Below are 23,920 nucleotides of genomic sequence, written 5' to 3' on the forward strand. Positions count from 1 at the left end.
AGAGGTTTGTGGATATTTTACAAAACTTACACTTTAGGAATGGGTTTTTGCCTTCTGTGCATGATTGAACAACTCTGTTTTCTATTTTTAAAAAAAGGTGCTTAAAGTGTAACCAAGAATGATGATGGTTTATTTATAAGGTATCAGGGAACGCAGCAATCAACATTATCATAAATGTGAACATATGCAATATGAACCGCATTTTCAAGACTGTATGAAGTTAAGTGCCATGATGTTGAAAGAGAATTGGGGATTCAGGTGCATATATCCTTAAAATGTCACATAGGTGCAGCAAATAATCAAGGAAGCACGCGGAATGCTAGCCTTTTTATCTAGAGGAATGGAGTACAAGGATGCAGAAGTTATGCTGCATAAGTTCATAAGATATAGGAGTATATAATTAGGCCATTCAGCCCATCAGGTCTGCTCCACTATTCAATTATGGCTGATATATTTCTCAAGTCCATTCTCCTGCCTTCTTCCCATGACCCTTGGTCCCCTTATTAATCTAGAACCTATCTATCTCTGTCTTAAATGCACTCAATAACATGGCCTCCACAGCCTTCTGCAGTAACGAGTTCCACAGATCAATCACCTCTGGCTGAAGAAATTCCTCCTTATCTATGTTCTAAAGGGTCACCCTTTCACCCACAGGCAGTGCCCCCTGGTCCTAGTCTCTCCTACACGTGGAAACGTCTCCACGACCATTCTATCCAGGCATCTCAGTATCCTATAAGTTTCAGTCAGATGCCCCACTCCTCCTAGACTCCATTGAGTACAGACCACAAGTCCTCAACTCCTCCTCGTATGTCAAGCCCTCTATCCCCCGGATCATTCTAGAAAACCTCCTCCAACGCCAGCGCATCTCTCCTTTGATATATGGCCTGCAGTTATACAAAACCCTGGTTAGACCCCACTTGGATTACCGTGAGCAAATCTAGACACCACACCTAAGGTAGGAGATATTGGCCTTGGAAGAAGTATAATGAGGTTTACAAGAACGATATCTGGAATTGAGGGGTTAGATTCTGTGGAGAGATTATACAAATTAGGCCTGATTTCTCTAAAATTTAAAAGGTTAAGGAATATTCTTATTGAAGTCTTCAAGATATCAACAGAAAAAGACAGGGTTGATAAAGAGAAACTATTTCCACTGGTTGGAGATTATGGAACCTGCTGGTGTAGTCAGAGAATTAGGGCCAGACCATTCAGGAGAGAAGTTAGGAAGTACTTCGACAGTGATAGAGTGTCGGAACTCTCTTCCACAAACAGCAGTTGATTCTGGATCCATTGTTACATTTAAATCTGAGATAAATACATTTTTGTGAAGCCAAGGTATTAAGGGTATGAGCCAAAGGCAGATATATGGAGTTAGGCCACAGATCAGCCATGATACATTGAATGGCGGAACATGCTTGAGGGGCTGAATGGCCTTCTCCTGTTCCGAGGAGCAGAAGTACACAGTCCCTTGAGCCTGTTCTGCTATTCTACCCAGTCAAACCCTGGATGAATTTTGTACATTGAGTTTTGATTAAGCAAACCACAAAGGTAGAGCTTTTAAATATGTTTGCCAGGTGTACAGGAGATTGATTGATTGATTCTGTTGCTGAATACACAGTCCAGTGTGGAACAAAGGCATTCTTTAACCACTGTGCTCAGCACTAAGTTAACTGGAACTAACCAGAGCTCAAATAGGTAGGATCGTAGAATCCCAACTGTGTGGAAGCAGGCCATTCGGCCCATTGATCACATCTCCCCTGTGAAGAGCATCCCAGCCAGACCCACTTCCGTATCCTATCCCTTGCCTTTCCCATGGCCAATTCACCGAACCTGCACATCTTTGAACTGTGGGAGGAAACTGGAGCAAACTCCACACAGACAGTCACCCGAGGCTGGAATTGAACCCAAGTCCCTGGCGCTGTGAGGCAGCAGTGCTAACTGCTGAGCCACTGTGCCGCCCTCATGAGCCAGAAAGTAAAGCGGAAGGTTTGGGTCAATATTGAATAATCCACTATTGGAAAATGCACGATCATGGATCGCTATGATGACTGGGGACTCCAGGGAAGACTGGGTCAAATATCAGAGTCAAGGCTATGCCCTGCAGACTATGGGCAAGTGTCATGATTAGCAGCAGTGAAGGTGGCCCTGAACATCATTTAGAGTTTTCAGAAGAGAGGGCACAGACAGTTTGGAAGGTGTGTAACTCGCTTGCTCTCTTTAGTTGCGTTTCGATGGTTTGACCAGTATTTTTGGAGGCTTATGGTGATACTTTTGATTATTAGGTTTGCCAGGTTAGCGCTCAGCAACCCGTGCAGTCTGAGCTGATGCTCCGATATCAACAGCTGCAATCACGACTGACCACCCTGAAGATTGAAAACGAGGAGGTATGTTGTTGTGGTGCATTGGTGATAACGTCGATGCATTTTGCTGCATCTTGATCCTAGCGTCCCTTAGTAAACGGAATCCAACAATGAGTAATGAAATTCCCCTTCGTGTATCTGTTCTTGTGGAAATAGCAGCTGCTTGAAAAAAAAGCAGGATAATACTCGGAACTCTTCCAGCATGTTTTGCAATCTCGACCTAATGTAAGACATCTGGGGAAATGGCCAGAGATCTGTTATGAGTAGGGTTGTGATTTTCTGATTGTTGCCAATTTTAGCAAAGGAAGTTGTCTCTTGTATGGAACTTCTTCTGAAAATTTATGAACAATGGGCAATATATTGTACATTGTTGAATTGTGTGGATTCTAAGCATGTCGGACTTGACTGGAACTCTTAAGTTATCATTTGGACCCTCATTTTCCAGATGTCTTCTGTTAAAGCCATGATTTGCAAATACACACATGGGGCTTGGAGTTCCAAATTGTCGGAAGAGTCTGCATTCAGACTTTCTGAACTCCCTCAATTTTCATTGTCCCAGTGGTACTCCAACTATAATATTTTACAGTTTTTAAAATAAATTGCCATTTTCTGACAAGGGGACACGCTCTCTCTCTGTCTGTCTGTCTGTCTGTCTGTCCTCTTCGCTGTGTCTGTCTGCACCCCCCCCCCCCCATTCTCTGTTACTGTCTCTCTTTGTCTATTACTCTCTGTCCCTCCCCCCCCCACATTCCCTTCCTCCCTCCCTCCCTCCCTCTCTTCCTCCCTTCCCCCCTCTCTCTCTCTCTCTCTCTCTCTCTTTCTCTTTCTTTCTCCCTCCCTCTCTCTCTCTCTCTCTCGGTCTTTCTCTTTCTGTGGCCACACTGTAGTCACCACCCAATTCCTTTGATTAAAAATAAACTCCGAGGAATGCTTTCAGCATTGAGAATGGTGAGGACATAAAGCTGTCATGTTGCTCATGACTGCGTTGGCTTGGTTTCCTGTGCCTCGCCTTTGGAGCAGGAGGTGATAGATTCAGGCTCAGTGCCCGGGGACTCAGCTTGAGCTCCTCCCAGCAACAGCCCCTTCATCGTTTCCTGCGCTGTCGGGTGATAAATACAGGCCATTGCTGTTGCACCAGGACACAGTGAGCAATCTTCAAAAGTCAGGGTTTTGGAAAAGTCCCCTTCCTTGCCCCTCTACACCCAGCCCCCAAGCCATCTTAAGACTCGAGTTTAAATTGGATTGTTTCACAATCATACTCTAATCCAGCAGAGCATTATCCAGCATTTCAGAGATACGATTCCTCTAAGATTCACAGAATCCCGACAGTGTGGAAACAGGCCCTTCGGCCCAACAAGTCCAGACTGACCCTTTGAAGAATAACCCAACCAGACCCATCCCCCTACCTTATTACTCTACATTTACTCCTGACTAATGCCCCTAACCTACACATCCCTGAACACTATGGGCAATGTAGCATGGCCAATCCACCCTAACTTGCACATCTTTGGACTGTGGCAAGAAACCAGAGCAAACACGGGAAGAATGTGCAAACTCCACTCAGGCAAACACCCAAGGGTCGGATTGATCCCATATCCCCTGTACTGTGAGGCAGCAGTGCTAACCACTGAACCACCATGGTTCATTCATGTGAACCAGTTCTAAGCGATAGATTCAAAGTGGTTCCTTGTGTTCTCTCAACTCATTGGTCGTGGAGAATCAAAATGGGTTCAATGCAGCTCTTTCCCCCTCAATGGCCCTTTCCTTGCATTCCTTCAACTTTTTTTCCCTTCAAGTGGCTATCCAATTCCTGTGATTAACCACAATGCAATTTGCCTCCCATCCCACTGACTCAGTGCATTCCAGATCTTAACCATTTGTTGCATTAAAACCAAACTCCATCCTTCAGTTTTGTCTCTTCTTCTTTTTGGAAATTCCTTACATTTTTGACCTCTGCTTCATGAATCTTCATGAAAAATGGAAACATGTTTCTCTTTATCTACACTTTTTAGACCATTATGACATTGGATACTTCAATCACATTTCCTCTCAGTCTCTCCATTGTCAATGAGAACCATCAGAGCTTCTCCAACCTATCCTTGTAGCTGAACCCTAAGCCCCTTAACCCATTCTCATCAATCCTTTGTGTGGTCCTTCTCTCCCAAGCCTATGCATCCTTCCTCAATTCCTCCCAGAATTCCTTTCTGTCGTAGAGAAGAGATGGCAGACAATATAGTTCTCTCTTATTGGGTGGGTGACATACCCATCTTAGCAATTTTTCATTCATCGCCCTTCACAATCCAGTTAGTTTGAGAACTTGCATTCCATGTTCTAGGTGGACAGAATTTGCTGCCTTCTGTAAAGATTTGCCTTTCCAATTCATTTTTAATAATGAATAAATCAGATGACAAACTGGCTTCAGTATTTGTAAGATAAAGATGGGTGGGGTATCTTCAAATTGTCCATCAGATTTCTACAAATCTGCAAAACTGTAAATTCGACACAAATCTCTGTTTTCTCTAAATTATTACCCATATTAAACTGGAGGAATAAAAGCACATTTAATCTTCTATGAACTGGAAAAAAACATTTGTTTGTGTCTCATCTAATTGTTTCTCCACCTGGCAAGCCCCACAATGATGTGCGTGTTGACAGGTTTTTGTTTTGCTTTGTTTTCTGCCTTTTTAGATATTTTGTAATCAGTGATATTATTGCATACCCATGGACCTGGACCCAGGCCTCTGGGCTCAGAGGTAGGGACCCTGTCACTATCCCACAAGCATCATGGATGAGATAAGCAGGTAGCAGCTCGGCTCAACTGGGAGAAGACCCACCTCCCAGCCAGATCACCCCCTCCCCCCACCTGACTCCATCTGCCCCCTCCCCAATGTTCTTCAGGTTGAGGGTTTTCTCTGAGGTATTAACCCAAGACTCTCTCCACCCAACACCTTCCCAACTGTTCTTCAACTCCACTTCCACTCACATCTGTCGTTTGTGGGTGGGGCTAAAAACAATCTCTCATCTCATGCAGCCAAGTTCTCAAACTCCATACTACCCACTTTTGACCCTCGATTCACCGTGGTACCTCTATCTGTCCATCTTCTTCAGCCACTGCCTTCCCTCCATCATTTGATGCTGTTTTCCCCAGCCAGATTTTTTTAAAATTCATTCACAGGATGTGGGTGACACTGGCTGGGCCAGCATTTATTGCCTCTCCCTAAGTTGTCCTCGAGAAGGTGGTGAGAGCTGCCATCTTGAGCCAATGCAGTCCATGTGCTGTAGGTGGACCCACAATGCCAATAGGGAAGGAATTCTTCAATCAGTCCCCCTCAGTCTCCTCCCTCAAATCCAGAGTTGAAAGCTTATGGTGTCCATTCTTTGGGCGTTGCCACTAAGAACCTGTTGTCCCCTGTAAGGAGTTAAAGATGGTCTTCTACATTAAATATGTTGAATCTGACAAACCAAACCTCTGACCTAAAATATCCTGAGGCACTATATGTACCCCTTCCTGAATGAAGGGCTTATGCTCGAAACATCGACTCTCCTCGGATGCTGTCTGACTGGCTGTGCTTTGCCAGCACCACACTTTTCAACTATATATAGACAAATACTAATTGACTTACACAATTTGGCCCATCAAGCCTCCATTCAATAGGATTTTTGATGTTTGTCTTCCTCAAATTCACTTCCCCATCCTGTTTTTCCATTTTTTTCCAATTTCTTTAGTGTCCAAAATTGAATTTAATCTAGGAGATTCTAGTGCTTCACAGCCCTTTGAACAAAGAGATTTTCTCCTCCTCTCAGTCCAAAATGGCCCCACCCTTACCCCCAAGTGCCCTCTTGTTGTGACCTCTCTGGCCTGCGGAGACGCAACCTCTCAGTATCTCTCCTATTGAGCTCTCTTCTAGCAAGAATGACCCTTGCTGAAGTTGGGAGTCGAGCGCTTTGGGAGAGCTGAAGTGAAACGGCAGGATTGTAAGCTTTTCGAACTCTCTCTAGGTTAAAAAGACGATGGAAGCAACTCTGCAGACGATACAGGACATGGTGACTATTGAGGATTATGATGTCTCAGAGTGTTTCCAGCACAGCCGCTCAACAGAGTCTGTCAAATCCACGGTGTCCGAAACTTACCTGAGCAAGCCAAGCATTGCAAAGAGACGAGCCAATCAGCAAGAAACCGAGCAGTTCTATTTCATGGTGCGTATTCTTGCCTCTTGGGGCTGGGCAGCGCCAAAGTGGACTAGTTGCAGCTGTACAAAACTCTGCTGTTGCCACACTTGGAGTATTGTGTACAGTCCTGGCTGCCACACTATGGGAAGGATGTGGAAGCTTTGGAAAGTGTGCAGAGGAGATTTACCAGGATGTTGCCTGGTATGGAGGACGGTCTTAAGAGGAAAGGCTGAGGGATTTGAGACTGTTTCATGAGAGTGAAGAAGATTAAAAGGTGACTTAATAGAGACATATAAGATGATCAAAGGGTTAGATAGAGTGGACAGTGAGAGCCTTTTTCCTCAGATGGTGATGGCTAGCATGAGGGGACGTAGCTTTAAATTGAGGGGTGATAGAAATAGGTCAGAGATCAGAGGTAGTTTCTTTACTCAGAGAGTAGTGGAGGCGTGGAATGCCCTGCCTGCAACAGTAGTAGACTCTCCAATTTTAAGGGCATTTAAATGGTCATTGGATAAACATATCTTAAAAAATGTGTTGCTGGAAAAGCGCAGCAGGTCAGGCAGCATCAAAGGAACAGGAGAATCGACGTTTCGGGCATAAGCCCTTCTTCAGGTTTATGCCCGAAACGTCGATTCTCCTGCTCCTTTGATGCTGCCTGACCTGCTGCGCTTTTCCAGCAACACATTTTTAAGCTCTGATCTCCAGCATCTGTAGTCCTCACTTTCTCCTATTGGATAAACATATGGATGATAATGGAATAGTGTAGGTTAGATGGGCTTCAGATTGGTTTCACAGGTTGACGCAACATCGAGGGCCGAAGAGCCTAAACTGCGCTGTAATGTTCTATGGTCTATGGTTCACACATTGTCTCTGTTCTCAACAGAAACTCAAAGAGTACCTCGAGGGGAGCAACCTCATCATGAAGCTGCAAGCTAAGCACGACGTGTTACACCGCACGCTGGGGGAGGGTAAGCTGCTGTGGTCTGGAGCTGCGGCGCTCTCTTGCTCGCACTCTCTCTTGCTCTCTCTCTCTCTCTCTGTCTCTCTCGTGCTCTCTCCTTTTATGCCGGTTGGAGTGCCATCAGCTCCCGGTGTCAGCAGCATCGCAAAATGGCAAGATACGCCAAGTCCCAGTTTGTTGTTCTTCTTTAAAATGGGTCTTCCCAAAGTTGCATCCGGCATGGCTACACTGGGGCTGAATGGCCTCCCTCTGTGCCATAACACTGCTGTGATTCTGCAAGATGAAAATGAGGCCATTCAGCCCCCCAACTCCATTTGATTAGAACACATGCCAACCTCTCTTTCAACTCCGTTTACTGCTTCAACCTCCATTGCCCCTAGACAGGAGCTAGGTTTTAGTGAATACTTTAACCTAAACACTGCAGGGAGATCTCTCCCTTGAGTCATCTTACATGCTCAAGCGATTGTTTGCTACAGTATTGGGACCAGCCTCACCAATACCCCTCTAAACCCAATTTAAAAGCAATTTTATACTTCCTTTAAATGCCTCTCAGCGTTTACGGCAGCTGGTTTTGTAAATGGTATTCACCCCAAAATCAAATTGTGTTGCTCTTTCTTAATAAAATGGAACTGAAAAGATATTTGCTCAGTGCTAGTTTCTCCTCCATTTAATTTGGAAAATGTAAAAGCCTCAATTGTTAGCTGCATTAGATTAAATTCTATTGATGAAATTGGACATATCGAAGCAGTGGGAGAGATGATCTGGTTTCGGTGAGATGTTGGCTGACACATTTAATAATCTTCCATCCACATATACAAGAAGGTCTTTTTAATTCTCCTTTAAATAGCATTTTCTGCAACAGCCTGGGTTAGAGTCAGTGTGACAAGATATTCCAGGTGACCTGAGGCTGTGCCTCTGAAACAGTCAGAGGTCCGAATAGCCTGGGAAGTTGAAACCCCAAATGGGCAATTTCCAGGCTCCTGGAACCACCCCCCCCCCCCCCCCCCCCCACCTCCAAGAGCCCCCAACTCAGAGTTAGAGTCGGAGACTTTAGGAGGGTTCTGCCTCACTTACCTTTAGTAGCTCACCAGGAAGCTTTAGAGGAAGCAAGACCTGCCCTCACCCTCCTGGCAAACAGTTAAACTGGCATCAAACACGCCTCATGACATCCTCTGCCCACGTCCAAAGCCACTCAGACTGACTCCACTCCCCCCACTCCCCCTGCCAGGGGCTTGCACCAAATCCAACCGCCAACCCCCATCCCGATTCCCCAAGGTCACTCTCCGATGACTGGACCCACTCTGATCACTTCCACATTCCTCCCACCCCAATGACCCAATCCCTATTCTGATTTAAACACTCAGCTGTTCATCTGACCCCCTACCTAACCTCCTCACCCACCAGGCACCCTACCTAACCCCCTCACCCACCAGGCCCCCTACCTACCTCCCTCACCCACCAGGCCCTCCACCTAACCCCCTCACCCACCAGGCCCCCTACCTAACCCCTTCACCCACCAGGCACCCTACCTAACTCCCTCACCCACTTGCCACCCTTCCTGCCTCCTTCACTCATCTGGCACTCTACCTATTTTCCCCTCCCACATGGGATCCTACCCACCTAGCACCCTACCTACACCCCTCATCCACTTAGCATCCTACCTATCCCCCTCACCCATCTGGCACCCGACGTACTCCTATAGTGTGGGAGCTAACATTGGCAGGAGCTAGTGTGGTCCCAACATCAATGCAGTCTGCTCCCGGCTGTGTGGTTCGCTGGCCTGGCCTGGTCTGCTGCAGCAAGGAAGGCTGTCAGCACGGTGGGCCACGTGGGGATCACCTCCAAAGGTAAGAGTGTATCGTTTTGCCGGTCAGAGTTGGAAATCGGGTTTCCAATCCCAAACAGATGATCTCTCACGGGTCCACTTGTCAATGTTTCAAAGCCTGACTTTTTAATCTGCTGATTAGGACGCAAGGTCTGGGCCAGTCACTCTGTCCCTCAACAGCTTCCTGTATGTCCAACACAACTCCACAAACAAAGTCTCTTTCCTTGTTTCTTTAGGCCAGAAGAGTGACTTCATGACCACAAGGTAGGAAAAAGGTCACACTCATTTCTTTGGGGAACTTTAAAGCTGCCTGTTTGATCGCACCCGTAACTGTGTGTGCATCTCTCTGCACACGTGTTACTGTGTGATTGAGTGTTTTTTTTGTAATTGTCTGCATATTTGTGTCTCTGTGTGTGTGTGTGTCCATGTGTCAGTGTGCAAGCCTGTTTGTGTGTATTTTCATATGCCTGTGCATGCACATTCCTAGGTCTGTGCTTGCATGTGACCATGCAATAGTGTGTGTGTGTATGTGCATGTATCCATGTGTCTGTGTGTGCACGTGTGTCCATACGTGGCTGTGTGCGCTTGTTTTGTGCACCCGCATATATATTCTCCTACACATGTATATTTGTGGGTGCATGTGTTGTATTGCACTCTGTCGAAACTGGGACTGGAGATCCTGGTATATTTCACATTTGCTGTATCTGTGTTGCTGAACCCATAATATAAACTGACTGGGTTTGCAAAAATGTTATGTTAGTGCTGTTGGCAACAGAACTTGAGATACATCATCTCATGACATTGGTGTTTTGCACTGGCTTTGCAGCTCGTTGTTCCAGTGATTTATAATTGTGCTGTAGGGCTGAAGGTGAATGCTCCAATCTTGCAGTTGTTGTAGGATATTCTGGTTTGTCCAGGCAGTATGGAAGTGGTGTGGTTTGAGAGAGACCATGTGAAACAGAACTGGCTGCCATTAGTGCCCATGTTCAACAATGCAATGTGTTTTGGATCATGTGAGAAACTCGGTGAGGGGTGAAGACGGGGCAGCAAAGGTTTTAATCCCTTGGTGATGGATGTGGGTCAAGAAGAGAGATTCCTGCTTGGAGGTGTTTTCTCACTCTGAATACTGTCAATGGGTTCAAACCAGATGAGAGGAGTCACATTCGCTAAGAAAGAAGGATGGGGTTAAGACCCTGGTGAAAAGCTGTTATGTGTCTTCCATCTGGAATCACCTTTTAGATATTTACCTGCTCACTTATAATTGGCCTCTTCTGGAGTACTGTGTCCAGTTTTGGTCACCCCGTTATAGGAAAGATATTGAGGAGAAAGTGAGGGCTGCAGATGCTGGAGATCAGAGCTGAAAAAGTGTCGCTGGAAAAGCGCAGCAGGTCAGGCAGCATCCAGGGAACAGGAGAATCGACGTTTCGGGCATAAGCCCTTCTTCAGGAATCCCGAAACGTCGATTCTCCTGTTCCTTTGATGCTGCCTGACCTGCTGTGCTTTTCCAGCAACACATTTTCAGTATAAGAAAGATATTATCAAGCTCGAGAGGGGTCAGAAGAGATGTTGCTGGAAATGGAGGGTTTGAGTTATAAGGAGAGGCTGGGAGGTTTCTTCACTGGAGCATGGGCGGTTGAGGGGTGACCTTATTGAGGTTTATAAAATTATGAGGAGTATAGATAAGGTGAATGGCAGGTGTCTTTTCTCTAGGGTGGGGGATTTCAAGGCTAGGGGTCATATTTTTAAGGATTTTGAAAAGACATGGGGGCAGTTTTGTTTTACAGAGTGGTCTGTGTGTGGAATGAACTTCCTGAGGAAGTGGTGGATTTGAATAGAGTTACAATGTTTAAAAGACATTTGGATAAGTACGTGAATAAGAAATGTTTGGAGGGATATGGGCTAAGCGCAGGCAGGTGGGACTAGTTTAGTTTGGGATTATGGTTGACATGGACTGGTTGCTTCGAAGGTCTGTTTCTGTGCTGTATGACTCTGACTCTGTAACTCTGGAAGAATCAGGAAAGGACAATAGGTACTAACACTGTGGTGTGGTTTCATCAATCAGTGAGCTTCAGTGTGCTTAGCTGCTCAGGTCACCTGCCCCTGGTCCACTGCCAGAGACAGTCAATCTGAGGGAGCATCAAATGGAAATCCTCATTGAGAGAATTATTGTGGTTAAAAACTAAGGAATAGGATTGATTCTAATGCCTCTGCTGTGGTCTCTTGGTTGTCACCTTCTGACCTAAAAGACAAAGAACTGCAAATACTGAAAACTGAAGCAGAAACAGACATTGCCGGAGAAGCTCGGTTGGTCTGGCAGTATATGTGGAGAGAGAAAGCAGAGTTAAAGTTTCGAGTCCGGCGGCCATTCTTTAAAACTGATAGGAAAAGGTGGTATTTATCATGATAATCAGGGGTGGGACGTGTGGAAGGAGTAAGAGGACAAGTGGAGACAGAGCCCAGAGAGAGAAGGACAGGGGGATGGTTGATTCTAAGCCGGGAAGGGAGAAAAGCTGATGATGGGGACAATGAGTGGGTGACAATGGGGTTGGCTTACTCCAACACTCCAGGGAAAACAGCCCCAGCCTGTTCAACCTCTCAGTATAGCTGAAATCCTCCAACCCTGGCAACATCCGCGTAAAAATTCCCTGAACCCTTTCAAGTTTCACAACATCCTTCCAGTAAGAAGGAGACCAGAATTGCACGCAATATTCCAAAACTGGCCTAACCAGCATCCTGTGCAGCTGCAATATGACTTCCCAACTCCTGTGCTCAATACTCTGACCAATAAAGAAAAACATACCAAACACCACCTTCACTATCCTATCTACCTGCAACTCTACTTTCAAGGAGCTATGAGCCTGCACTCCAAGGTCTAGTTATTCAGCAACACTCCCCAGGACCTTACCATTAAGTGTAAACGTCCTGTCCTGATTTGCCTTTCCAAAATGCAGCACATCACATTTATCTGAATTAAACTCCATCTGCCACTCCTCAGCCCATTGGCCCCTCTGATCAAGTAACCTTCTTCACTGTCCACTCCATCTCCAATTTTGGTGTCACCTGCAAACTTAATTACTACACCCCCTATGTTCCTAATTTATATAAATGACGAAAAGCAGTGGACTTAACACCAATCCTTATGACACAATAACTGGTCACAGGCCTCCAATCTGAAAAGCGACCCTCCACCCACCACCCTCTGTCTTCTACCTTCGATCCAATTCTGTATCCAAAAGGCTAGTTTTCCCTGTATTCCATGAGATCCAATCTTGCTAACCAGTCTACCATGAGGAACCTTGTTGAACGCCTTACTGAAGATCATATAGATCACGTCCACCACTCTGCCCTCATCAGTCCTCTTTGTTACTTCTTAAAAAAATTCAAATCAAGGTTGTGAGACAACATTTCCCACATATGAAGCCATATTGACTCTCCCTAATCAGTCCTTCCCTTTCCAAATGCATGAAAATCGTGTCCCTCAGGATTCCCTCAAACAACTTGCCTTCCACCGATGTCAGGCTCACCGGTCTATAGTTCCCTCCTTTTCCTTACCACCCTTCTTAAACAGTGGCACCACGTTAGCCAACCTCCAGTCTTCCAGCGCCTCACCTGTGATTATCGATGATACAAATATCTCAGCAAGGGGCCCAGCAATCACTTCCCTAAGTCCCATAGAGTTCTAAGATACTGGGGATTTATCCACTTTTATGCGTTTTAAGACATCCAGCACAACCTTCTCTGTAATATGGACATTTTTCAAGATGCCACCATCTATTTCCCCACATTCTGTGGTTAAAACCATATATCTCGAGCTTGGATCTGTTGGGATTTTAATGATAAACAGCCCAATCGAAAGATTAGTTTATTTGTGCACAAAACCTGGGTGAAGTACAGGCAGTTCTGCTATAACGGGTCTTTCATTAACGTGAATTGACTGTAATGCGATTGGGTGAATAGGAAATACTGTTTTAAAATCGCGAACTGTTAAACTGCATGTTGGCTATAACGTGATTAGATCACCAATAACTTAAATGCTGTTTGTATTGCACAATTTTTGTATTGCACGAGGTTGCACGAGGTTGCAACTATTGTGTTCTGGAAGAACTGCCTGTAATGGGTTTAAGAGGCCGTACTGTTAATAGATTGTAGGTCAGTTAAATGTCAATACAAGATTGGGCTCACGTTGCAGTTCACTCGCTGGATTAGAATCCCTATGTCTTGCACAATGATGCTTTGAAAGCAAGGTCATTAGTGTATTGTCCCCAGTGTATCTCCCAATGATTGAAACTTTATCAGAAATGAAAACAGAAGTTGCTGGAAAAGCTCAGCAGATCCGGCAGCTTCTGTGAAGAGAAATCACAGTTAACGTTCCGGGTCCAGTGACCCTTCCTCAGAATCCAGACCCGAAATGTTAACGCTGATTTCTCTCCACAGGTGTTGCCAGACCTACTAAGCTTTGCCAGGAACCTCTGTTTTTGTTTCTGGTTTACAGCATACGCGGTTCTTTTGGTTTTGATTGAAACTGTATGTCTGTCCTTTTTTCTGGGATGCCTATGTTTTCTAACTTGCACAGGTAATGTCTGATGACGGCAGAATGTCGACGGTTTACGTTGCTCCCGGTGACACACCAAATTGACAGATACTTTTCTAAGTTGTTTTCAAACTCTGTTCCGTCCTCTCCTCAGGCCTCCAAATGTGCCCCCTAAACCTCAGAAAGCCAAGAAATCCAGGCCCCGATCAGAATATAATGCTAAGTTATTTAATGGGGATTTGGAAACGTTTGTCAAGGTACTGGCATCGAGTGTAATGGTGGTGGAGAAGCTTTACTTTAAACCTCAGCGGTCGGAATGTAATGGTGTGTTCCTCGAGTTAAATGTTCGAAGGGCACTCTCACTCATTTTGCTGCCCTTGCCGTTGGGACATGAATGTTGTCTCTATAAATCCAGAATTGTGAGGGATTGCCATTACGTTCCGTTCTGTCCTGGGGCCCCCGGCTGTGCATCTGTTTTAGAACCTGCTTCCTCAAGTCAAGAATTGCAATGCTTTTCAATTGTGGAGAAATCACAGGGAGTTTGATTTAAACTCGATTTGCTGCTGTCCGCATTTCCCCCTTTGTCAATCACAAAATTGAGATGAATTTGAACTGCATACTTGGTGTTTTTAATGAGCTGGGCAAACTCCATAAGCAATGACATCCTTGACGTTGAGGAAAGCCCCTCTATATTCAAACCTGTTTTGACCACCTGCTTTGTCTTTAGCCAGAATATAATGGTTTGCTCCTCTAAGCTGAGTCAGCGGGAGCTAGTTTCTTTAAAATTTCAAGCGGGTGCAAGAAAGTTGCCCCCCCCCCCGGAAGGAATTCCATTATATTCAAACCTCTGGCTGGGGGCCCTAGTCTGTGTCTTGCACCTTCACTGTATTTGCTGCTGCCTGTCTCACTATCTTCCTTTTCGCCCTCCTCTCTTACCACTGCTCCTATCAGAGGTCGAAGAAATTCTCACGCCAGAAACCAGGTATAGTGCCATTGTGAAGGGCTTGGCATATCTGCCTGGGTTAACATGCAGCGAATGAGCAAATTATAATCGAGAATGTTTGCATCAGTTTACTGAGACTCAAAGGGCACTCTAGTTAAAATACCGCGCAATTGAATTTTGTCACTTTTCCAAAGTCAGAGACAAACTTCTTAAGTCGGGTACTATTGCATCAGATAAAGGCAAAATACTACGGATGGTGGAAATCTGAAAAGAGCATAGAGAGTGCTGGAGAAACTCAGCAGGTCTGGCATCATCTGTGGTGAGAGAAACAGAGTTAACGTTTCTTTTCCTGAAGACTCGTACCAGACACGAAACGTTAGCTTTGTCTCTGTCTCCACAGATACTGCCAGGACTATTGTGTCAAAATCTACTTCTGCCGAAGCTGATACTGATATCCAGAAGGCACTTATTCATTGGAGAAAGTCACTGCCAAGTTAACCAGAGTAAGACTGGTACTTCAAACTTCAAAATAGTTCCAGTGTTGCTTCAGAACTGAACCCAGAGGATGTTTTGCCATTCTCCCAGCTCCATTCTAGTTTCAGAAACTTCTTGGGAGAAGAGTATCGGCATAGCAACAGCTTCTTAAAGAAAAGCAATAATTCCACAGCTGCTGTTAAGATAAAAACACAAAACCCTGGAAAGCACTCGACAGGTCAGGTAGCTTGCTTGGGGAGAGAAACTAGGTTATCAGCTTCAGATCAAACCCACCTCCCACCTCTCCCTTTGTTAATTACATTTCACAAAGTGGGAATGGTGGATTGGTGCTGAGTGAGCAGAGAGGAATTTAAAGTTGCCTCAATCATTGGACTCTTGCAAACATTCAACTTCTCCACAGTTTAATTTTCCTACTTGCATTTCTTCTTTTATTAACAAGGCTTCTAACTCAAATTTCTGTGAGTCAAGTCAAATAAAAAGAATGTCTGTTATCTCATGCATGATCAGGATGATCAGCCATGATCATATTGAATGGTGGTGCAGGCTCGAAGGGCAGAATGGCCTACTCCTGCACCTATTGTCTATTATCATGCTTTTTCTGATTACAAGTGCGTGAAGTGTAACCTCTTATGAAGCCGAAGTCCAAGGATATAATGCCATCAAGAAGATTGAGGCTCCACGTTATATTTTAACCATTGTCATTTGTTTGTCATTTAGTTCACCAAGGCATGATTTATCATTTTCCTTCCTTTTTGTTCCATCTTGTCCGATGTTAAATGTCATTCTCCTCTCGCCGTGAGAATGGCCGCTTTGAGACCTGGAGTCTTTGCTGTATTGAGCCCTGTGCCAGTCCTGCAGGAGCACCGTTTGGGCTGGCAGCCACTGTGCCACCCTTCCTTCGGTGATCCGGTCCAGATCGAGAATCTGCCAAGCAGGTGGGCACGTGCTCCACACACCCTGTTGGTGGGTGCCCAGGCCTGGGTATCACAGCTGATTCTGTGAATGGGATTCTTTTCATGGCCAAATGCAATGGAGCCTTCCGCTGTGCAGGGGTGCAGTGATTGTAGATGTTGCCCACCCAGTATCATGAACCTACCTCAGAAATGAGAAATCAGTCTAGTCCGTCTGATGGTTAAAGACGTGTAGACAGCAGACACTCTTTGTATTTGTGCTCTGATCAGACGTGACCTCTACAGATAATTGCAATCTCCTTCAAATTTCCTTTTCCAGGACTCTGGACAAGCCATTCCCCTAATTGTGGAAAGTTGCGTGCGATTTATCAATTTATATGGTATGTTCCTGTTAAGGTCTTCTTGCCTACATTAAGACATACTTTCCCTGGAATGGAGGCAATGAGGGTTCACTAGGACACTCCCGAGGATCAGAGGGTGGTCCTTTCAGGGGAGATTGACTAGACCTATATTCTCTGGAGTTTAGAAGAATTAAAGGTGATTGAATTGAACCCTTTGAAGGAGTTTTTTGACAGGGTAGAGGCTGAGAAAATGTTTCCCTGGCCGAGAGACTGGGAACCAGAAGCACAGCCTCCTGGTCAGCCATTTGAGACCGAGATCAGGAATGATATCAGAATTCAAATCATGGTGAATCTTTGGAGTTCTGTAGAGCAGAATGTATGTTCAAACATCAGATGGATACATTTTTTGGGATGGAAAGCATTAGAGAATATGTAATGGGGAGAAGGAGCTGAGATGTATGCCAGCTAGTGTTTTTTAATTTGTTCATGGGGTGTGGGCATTTCTGGCTGAGCTAACATTTATTGCCCGTCCCTAATTGCCCCGGAGTAGTTGGTGGTAAGCTGCCTTCTTGAACCGCTGCAGACCATGTATATGCGGGTTTACCCATGATGCCATGAGAGAAGGAGTTCCTCAATTTTGACCCAGCCACACTAAAGAGACGGTGTTGTATTTCCAAGTCAAGACGAGGTATAATTTGGAGGGCAACTTGCAAGTGGTGCATTTACCGCCTTTGTCCTCCTCAACGATAAAGGTCATGGTCAGAGGAGGTTTGTTGAACAGCAGAGGAACCAAACAGTCCAGCCCAGCTCCTGTCTCACATTGTTCCCTTGGTATCTGACACTGTGCCCACTAGGTTGTCACTGCTATTTTTTATTTAACCAACATGTTGACATTTGACCAATTGCCACGAATCGGGCACATTCTCACATCTCTCTTCCCCACACTGTCTCCAGGTCTTCAGCATCAGGGGATCTTCCGAGTTCCTGGATCACAGGCTGAAGTCAATGATATTAAAAATTCATTTGAGCGAGGTGAGTAATTGCAAAGGCAATGCTGGAATAACTAAGCATCCGTATCCCATTCAGCAGCGGCACATTTATTCTGGCCTTGCAAAACGTGACAGCCTGCTGATAAGAAATGTCTCCAGCCCGTGATGCTTTAGAAAGATAATTGCTTTTGTAATGACTCCTGCGCCTGGGAATAGTTTGCCAACTTGATTAATGTGGCTAGTAACTCAGTGCTTGAATTTTTAAGGATCCTTTCTCATTTTGACGAGTTGTGGTGGTGGGGGGAGGGTGATGTACCTTTGCAAAGCACAGTGCTCTAAATTTCTCAGTCATATGTGGCATCAGACACTACTTGCTGTCAGTGAGGCAGTGTTCAATCTGTAGTTTTTGAATTAATGCCGACTTTCCTTGAAGACCAAACACTAATCGGGTGCAATTTATGAATCGAGAGAGGGGCTGGGTCATTATAAGCTGATCCACCCTGGGTTGGATCACTCAATCACCCACTTTATACTCCACCGAGTTTCCCACCTACAACTTTAGGTTACAATTTAAACTAGGTGTGTTGCCATTAGAGTCTGAGAGAAAGAATCATTGAATTCCTTCAGTTTGGAAGCAGGCCATTCAGCCCATTGAGTCCACACCGACCCTCCAAAGAGCATCCACCCAGACCCCACCCCCTACTCTATCCCTGGAACCCTGTATTTCCTATGGCTAATCCACCTAGACACCCTGGCCAATCCACCTGACCTGCACATCTTCGGACTGTGGGAAGAAACCGGAGCACCCAGAGGAAACCCACACAGACACGGGGAGAATGTGCAAACTCCACACAGACAGTCGCCTGAGAGTGGAATTGAACCCGGGTCCCTGCTGCTGTGAGACAACAGTACTAACCACTGTCATCAACAGATTCCTTCACTGTTTTGAAATTGGACCGTGTTAGATCACTTAGAGAGATTTAAAATACATACTCTCATCATTATTGTTATACTATGAGGGAGTTAATAATTCCCCTACTCCACCAGTGATACCACTTGTGTAAAAGATTTGATTCAGTCACGAAAATTGTTTCCCTTTTGTAACATTATCCAGAATAAAAGAGATGTTCTCCAGGTTTCTTTAATGAATGCAAAAATAGTCTGGTTATTATAAACAAAACTCATTTCTCAAAACAAAGAGTGGCAAAACTAGTTAATACCTGAGCTATAGTCTGACACTAGAATTATATCTTCTATTGATCACAACACAAGCACATTCTCACAACATAAAAGACAACAAACTCTGCAAAGATGCTATTTTGAATAAAAACAAAATACAAATGCCCTTATGGTTCAATGGTCTGAAAACAGGTAGAATTTGTCAGTCTGCCGAGTTTCTTATTAATGAAATCAAATTGCTGGAAGCCGTAAACTGATGGAAGCTCTTTAAGTTGAGCTTTGCTTTGGATGGCTTTTAAAGACTGTATCATTTTTTATTTTTCTGTCATTTTGATTGACGGAAATGGGAAAAGTGCTGTTTTAAAAAGCAAGGATTGTGGAAGGATTGCAGGTGACATGGCGATCATTTTAAATAGCGTAAACCAGTGACCCTGTAATTTCTACAAACAAATGAAAGTATATAGAAGAGAAGAATCGATGAACAGCATATCCTTACAGAACGAAAGGACCATCTCAGCAGACCCTTTGGGCAGGGAGCATTGAGCTGCCTTCTCAGTTTTTCCCTCCCTCCATAGCACCAATGTTTTTGTATCTGTCTCTGGCTGTCCATATGTGTGTCTGGAAAAGGAGTTTATAAGGGTGTTGAAGTTTAAACTAATAGAGTTATATACAGACAGGTTCTACATTGTTTACCTTTATCTAAATGTCTATTTATTTGAAATAAATAATAATTCCTGTTACATTCAGAAACCTGCTCTGGTTCTGAAAATCAGGTAAATTGCATACTTATCAGAATCTTTGACATGAGTCCAGACTCTTGATTTCCCGCACCATACCCCAGTGGGCAAAACCCACCACTTCCAAGTCTCCAGAAAATGGTCACTCAGGATTTACAAGGCAGACAAAATACTGAGATGTAGAAATTTAATCAGGTTCCCAATTACTGAAACCCAAGAATGGGGAAAGGGAAAGTTGCAGCTATTTTACTGTAAGCTTTTGTGGTTCTCTCCCTTCTCACTCACTCGGTTTCAAAAACAGAAACCAAGATCAGAAAGGGTTGCTAGGTAACCATCAGCACTAGGACCCCAAAGCTAGATTTTCTAGCGATTAATTATAAATTATAAATTCCATCTCGAATCTTCCTAAAAGCTTTGCTAGGCTGTTTTTCCAAAGTCACTTGACTTCCTGTAATTTGGTAGGTGAATCACGACCCGTTTAAACTATTGACATTATTCCTTTCTTAGTTCAGAAGTTTAATATTATCCTGTTTTTCAACAGTTTCCACATTATTGCCTTTATCCTAATGGATGTGCTTTAATTGGAGGGTTTGTATATATTAACCCTGAGCAGGCTGAGTACATTGGACACTCAATAGTTTATGAAATGTTGTATCACGTAGTTAAGCCCCAAAAGGTTTCTGGTTTGATCAACCCATTCATAAAGCTGCTGGTAAAGCCCATTTAGACAGACAGATATTTCGAGAGTATGTTAGCAATTATTGTTATCTTGCAAGGTTTCAGTAGTGAGTGATTGTCTAATTTAGTCCAGTCTCTGAAAAGGAACATATGGCAGTATTTTGCTTCTTGTGCCAGGGCATTTGACAGACTGACAGTTTTATTACAAATGTTATGAAATAAATCCTTGCATTCAGAAAGTGCTTTCTCATATCCTCATTTTATGTCCAGTGATTTTTATTTTTCACGTTGTATCAGCTGTTAGCAAACATGACAGCCAATCTACACAGCAAGTTACAATGAGTAAGTGTATGCCCGTTAGCTCTGGACTGTGGAGGAACAATGTGACATCAGGAGAACTATCTGCTCTCCTTTAAATGTTTTTGTGGATTCTTTAACAGAATCATGACCACATCTTGGATTATATCAAAGGATTGTGCATGGCCTTTTGTCACTCAGCTAATATTGCTTGTACTGATGTTTCTGTTTGTTCTGAAATAGGTGAAGATCCTTTAGCTGATGATCAGGATAACCATGACATTAACTCAGTCGCAGGAGTTCTGAAGCTCTACTTCAGAGGTTTGGAAAACCCACTCTTTCCTAGGGAAAGATTTAACGAGCTCATTCCTTGTGTCCGTAAGTATTTGTTCACTGTCATCACCCTCTCCATCTCTATCACATTCACCCTCTGCCATCCTTGCTCGGTTTGTCTACCTTTCTCTTTTTTTCACACTTGTCCCTTCACACACTCTCTCTCTCCCTCCCTCTGTTCCCCTCCTACTCTCTCTCAAGTCCTCTGTACTCCTTGTGCACTCTCTCCTTTCTCTCAACCTTACCCCCCTTCTCTGTCCTCTCTCTCACTCTCCAAAATACTCAGTCACTCTGTCTCCCTTGTGCACTCGCTGTCTTGCTTTTGGCTCTTCATGCTTTCGTGCTCTCCTGTCTCTTATGTTCTGTCTCTTGCAGTTTCTCTCCATCTCTCTTACATCGTCTATCCCCTCATGTACACACTTTTGAGTAATATCTCTCTTGAGCACTGTCATTCTCTCCCTCTATTGTGCAGCCAGCTCTCTCTCTTGTGCGAATGTGTGCAACCATGTCGTGTGCAGTCCATGTCTCTCTCTCTCTCTCTTCCTCTCTCTCTCTCCCTTTCTTTCTCTCTCTCTCTCTTCCCCCGCCCCCCCCCCCCCTTCACACTCTGTCTATCCCACACGTGCTTTCTTTTTCTCTCTATCTGTCCCATTCCAAAAAACCTGAATTTGTATTAAAAGTTTTTCTTTCATTCCATCCCTGCTTGGTTACTTGAGTATTTCGAATTTTGTTTTTATTTGAAGAATTTGGCTCACACTATATAAGTATGCAGTTCCTTTGACGGTGTTAGTGATGTGGGATGTGCAGCCCACAAAAATCTGAGAGCCCTGTTAAGATTTTTTTCTTTTTAAAAAAAATGAAAATGAGAAAAACAACTTGCATTTTATGAAGCTTTACCATCTCCTCAGTACAGCTCAGAGTAATTTTACAACCACTGCATCATTTTAAATGAGTGATTCCCTGATATCTAAGTAAACATGCTGGCAGCATCCAAGGAGCAGGAGAATCGACGTTTCGGGCATAAGCCCTTCTTCAGGAATCTGTAGAGGGACGAAGAGAGCTTCTTTAAGGAAGGCATCCTTGCAAGTAGATTAAAATCAACTAGGAGAAAGTGAGGACTGCAGATGCTGGAGAAAACGTGTTGCTGGAAAAGCGCAGCAGGTCAGGCAGCATCCAAGGAGCAGGAGAATCGACGTTTCGGCCTTAAGCCCTTCTTCAGGAATCCGGCTTATGCCCGAAACGTCGATTCTCCTGCTCCTTGGATGCTGCCTGACCTGCTGCGCTTTTCCAGCAACACATTTTTCAGCTCTGATCTCCAGCATCTGCAGTCCTCACTTTCTCCTGGACAGATTGAAAGGAAATGAATGCAGATGTTATTGTTTCAGCCTCGTTGCGAGGAGGAATCAACTTTTGAGATCTTTCTGCACAAGATTGTTCAGCCAGAGGCTGGATAATCTCTGGTTGTTTGCTTTGGATAGAGAAGGTTGAGGGAGCAACTTGATAGGGGTGTACAAGATTGTGAGATATGGACAGGGTGAATAGAAATCAACTGTTCTCAATAGTCAAAGGGTCAAGAACAAGGGGGTATAATTTTAAAATGAAAGGGCATGTGAGGAAAAATACTTTCACTCAAAGGGTGCTGGAGGGTCTGAAGTGCACTGCCTGGGGAGGTAGTGGAGGTGTGAAACCTCAAAAATGACTTGAATGAGCACTTGAGCTCATTCCTGTTGAAGGGCTCTTGCCTGAAATTCGACTCTCCTGCTCCTCGGATGCTGTTTGACCTGCTGTGCTTTTCCAGCACCACACTCTTGACTGTAGCATCTGCGGTCCTCACTCTCTCCCACTTGAAATGTCATGACATTCAATGCCAAGGACCTCGTGTAAGAAAGTGGGACTAGTGGGCGGCACAGTGGTTAGCACTGCTGCCTCACAGCGCCAGGGTCCCAGGTTCGATTCCAGCCTTGGGTCACTGTCTGTGTGGAGTTTGCACATTCTCCCCGTGTCTGCATGGGTTTCCTCCGGGTGCTCCGGTTTCCTCCCACAGTCCAAAGATGTGCCGGTCTGGTGAATTGGCCATGCTAAATTACCCATAGTGTTAGGTCAATTAGTCAGAGGGAAATGGGTCTGTGTGGGTTACTCTTCAGAGGGTTGGTGTGGACTGCTTGGGCCGAAGGGTCTGTTTCCACACTGTAGGGAATCTAATCTAATCTAGTGTAGGTAGGAGTATATTTTTGGCCGTCCAGAAGTGATGGGTGGAAGAATCTGTTCTGTTTGATTTAATGATTGTATACTACAGAGGGAGCACAGTAGATTTAGAATCATGGAATCCCTACAGTGCAAGAAGAGGTCATTTGGCCCATCAGGCCGGAACCGAACCTCCGAAGAGCATCTCGCCCAGACCCATACCCCTGGCTTATCCCTGTAGCCCCACATTTCTTATGGCTAGCCCACCCAACCTGCACATCCCTGGGCACCAGAATAATACCGGGGATGATCAGTTATATGGTGAGGCTGGAGGCACTGGGACTGGTTAAGAAGAGATTTAATAAAAGTTTTTAATTCTGCAAGGGTTTTTGATGGAATAAATGAGAGGAACCTGTGTACATTTGGAAGTTCAGAAGGCAGTTAACAATAATGATGGTGTGAGACTGGAGTCACATGTATTCCATACGATGTAGTGGACCAATTGAAGCTTTACTAGAACCCAGGAGCTTCATACTTTCTATTTCCAGATTGAAAAACACAAACAAGAACTCTCCGAACTCCCATGATCTGATTTTAAATTCTGATCTCTTGATTTTTAGTGTAAGTTGCTGGATCACGAATTGAGTGCTGAAGCCACTGCTTAATGACATCCTTCAATAAACTTCAGTTTATTTTTTTTGTGCTGTGCATGGAACACTCAAAGCAGTTCCACAAACATCCACTTCCTCAACCACCAGCACTCAGTAGTAGCAGTGCATACCATCTACAAGATGCACTACAGAAATTCACCAAAGATCCTTGGGCAGCACCTTCCAAATCCACAACCACTTCCATCTGGATGGTACAAGGGCAATAGATACATGGGAGCACCACCCACCTGCAAGTTCCCTTCCAAACCACTCATCCTGACTTGGAAACATATCTTCACTGTTGCTGGGTCAAAATTCCCTCCCTAAGGCCATTGT

At 44.6% G+C, this 23,920-nt stretch overlaps 1 protein-coding gene across 4 annotated transcripts in view; it reads left to right on the top strand.

The window, feature by feature from the left end:
* The window catches only part of srgap1a (SLIT-ROBO Rho GTPase activating protein 1a), a 300,039-nt gene that overhangs the window by 224,352 nt on the left and 51,767 nt on the right, over positions 1–23,920 (top strand). For 3 of the 4 annotated variants that reach the window (XM_043709962.2, XM_043709965.2, XM_043709963.2), the window contains exons 8-15: positions 2,283–2,384; positions 6,360–6,557; positions 7,414–7,498; positions 9,553–9,580; positions 14,002–14,104; positions 16,516–16,576; positions 17,492–17,569; positions 20,661–20,795. In XM_043709962.2, coding sequence (XP_043565897.2) covers positions 2,283–2,384; positions 6,360–6,557; positions 7,414–7,498; positions 9,553–9,580; positions 14,002–14,104; positions 16,516–16,576; positions 17,492–17,569; positions 20,661–20,795 — 790 coding nt within the window. Of the gene's footprint in view, positions 1–2,282; positions 2,385–6,359; positions 6,558–7,413; positions 7,499–9,552; positions 9,581–14,001; positions 14,105–14,798; positions 14,830–16,515; positions 16,577–17,491; positions 17,570–20,660; positions 20,796–23,920 lie in introns of all 4 variants that reach the window. The other variant, XM_043709964.2, reaches the window with a different exon arrangement.

Source organism: Chiloscyllium plagiosum, unplaced genomic scaffold (genome assembly GCF_037043375.1).
Source record: "Chiloscyllium plagiosum isolate Xiang-an unplaced genomic scaffold, Cpla_swu_hap1 HiC_scaffold_19, whole genome shotgun sequence".
Classification (NCBI taxonomy): Eukaryota; Metazoa; Chordata; class Chondrichthyes; order Orectolobiformes; family Hemiscylliidae; genus Chiloscyllium; species Chiloscyllium plagiosum.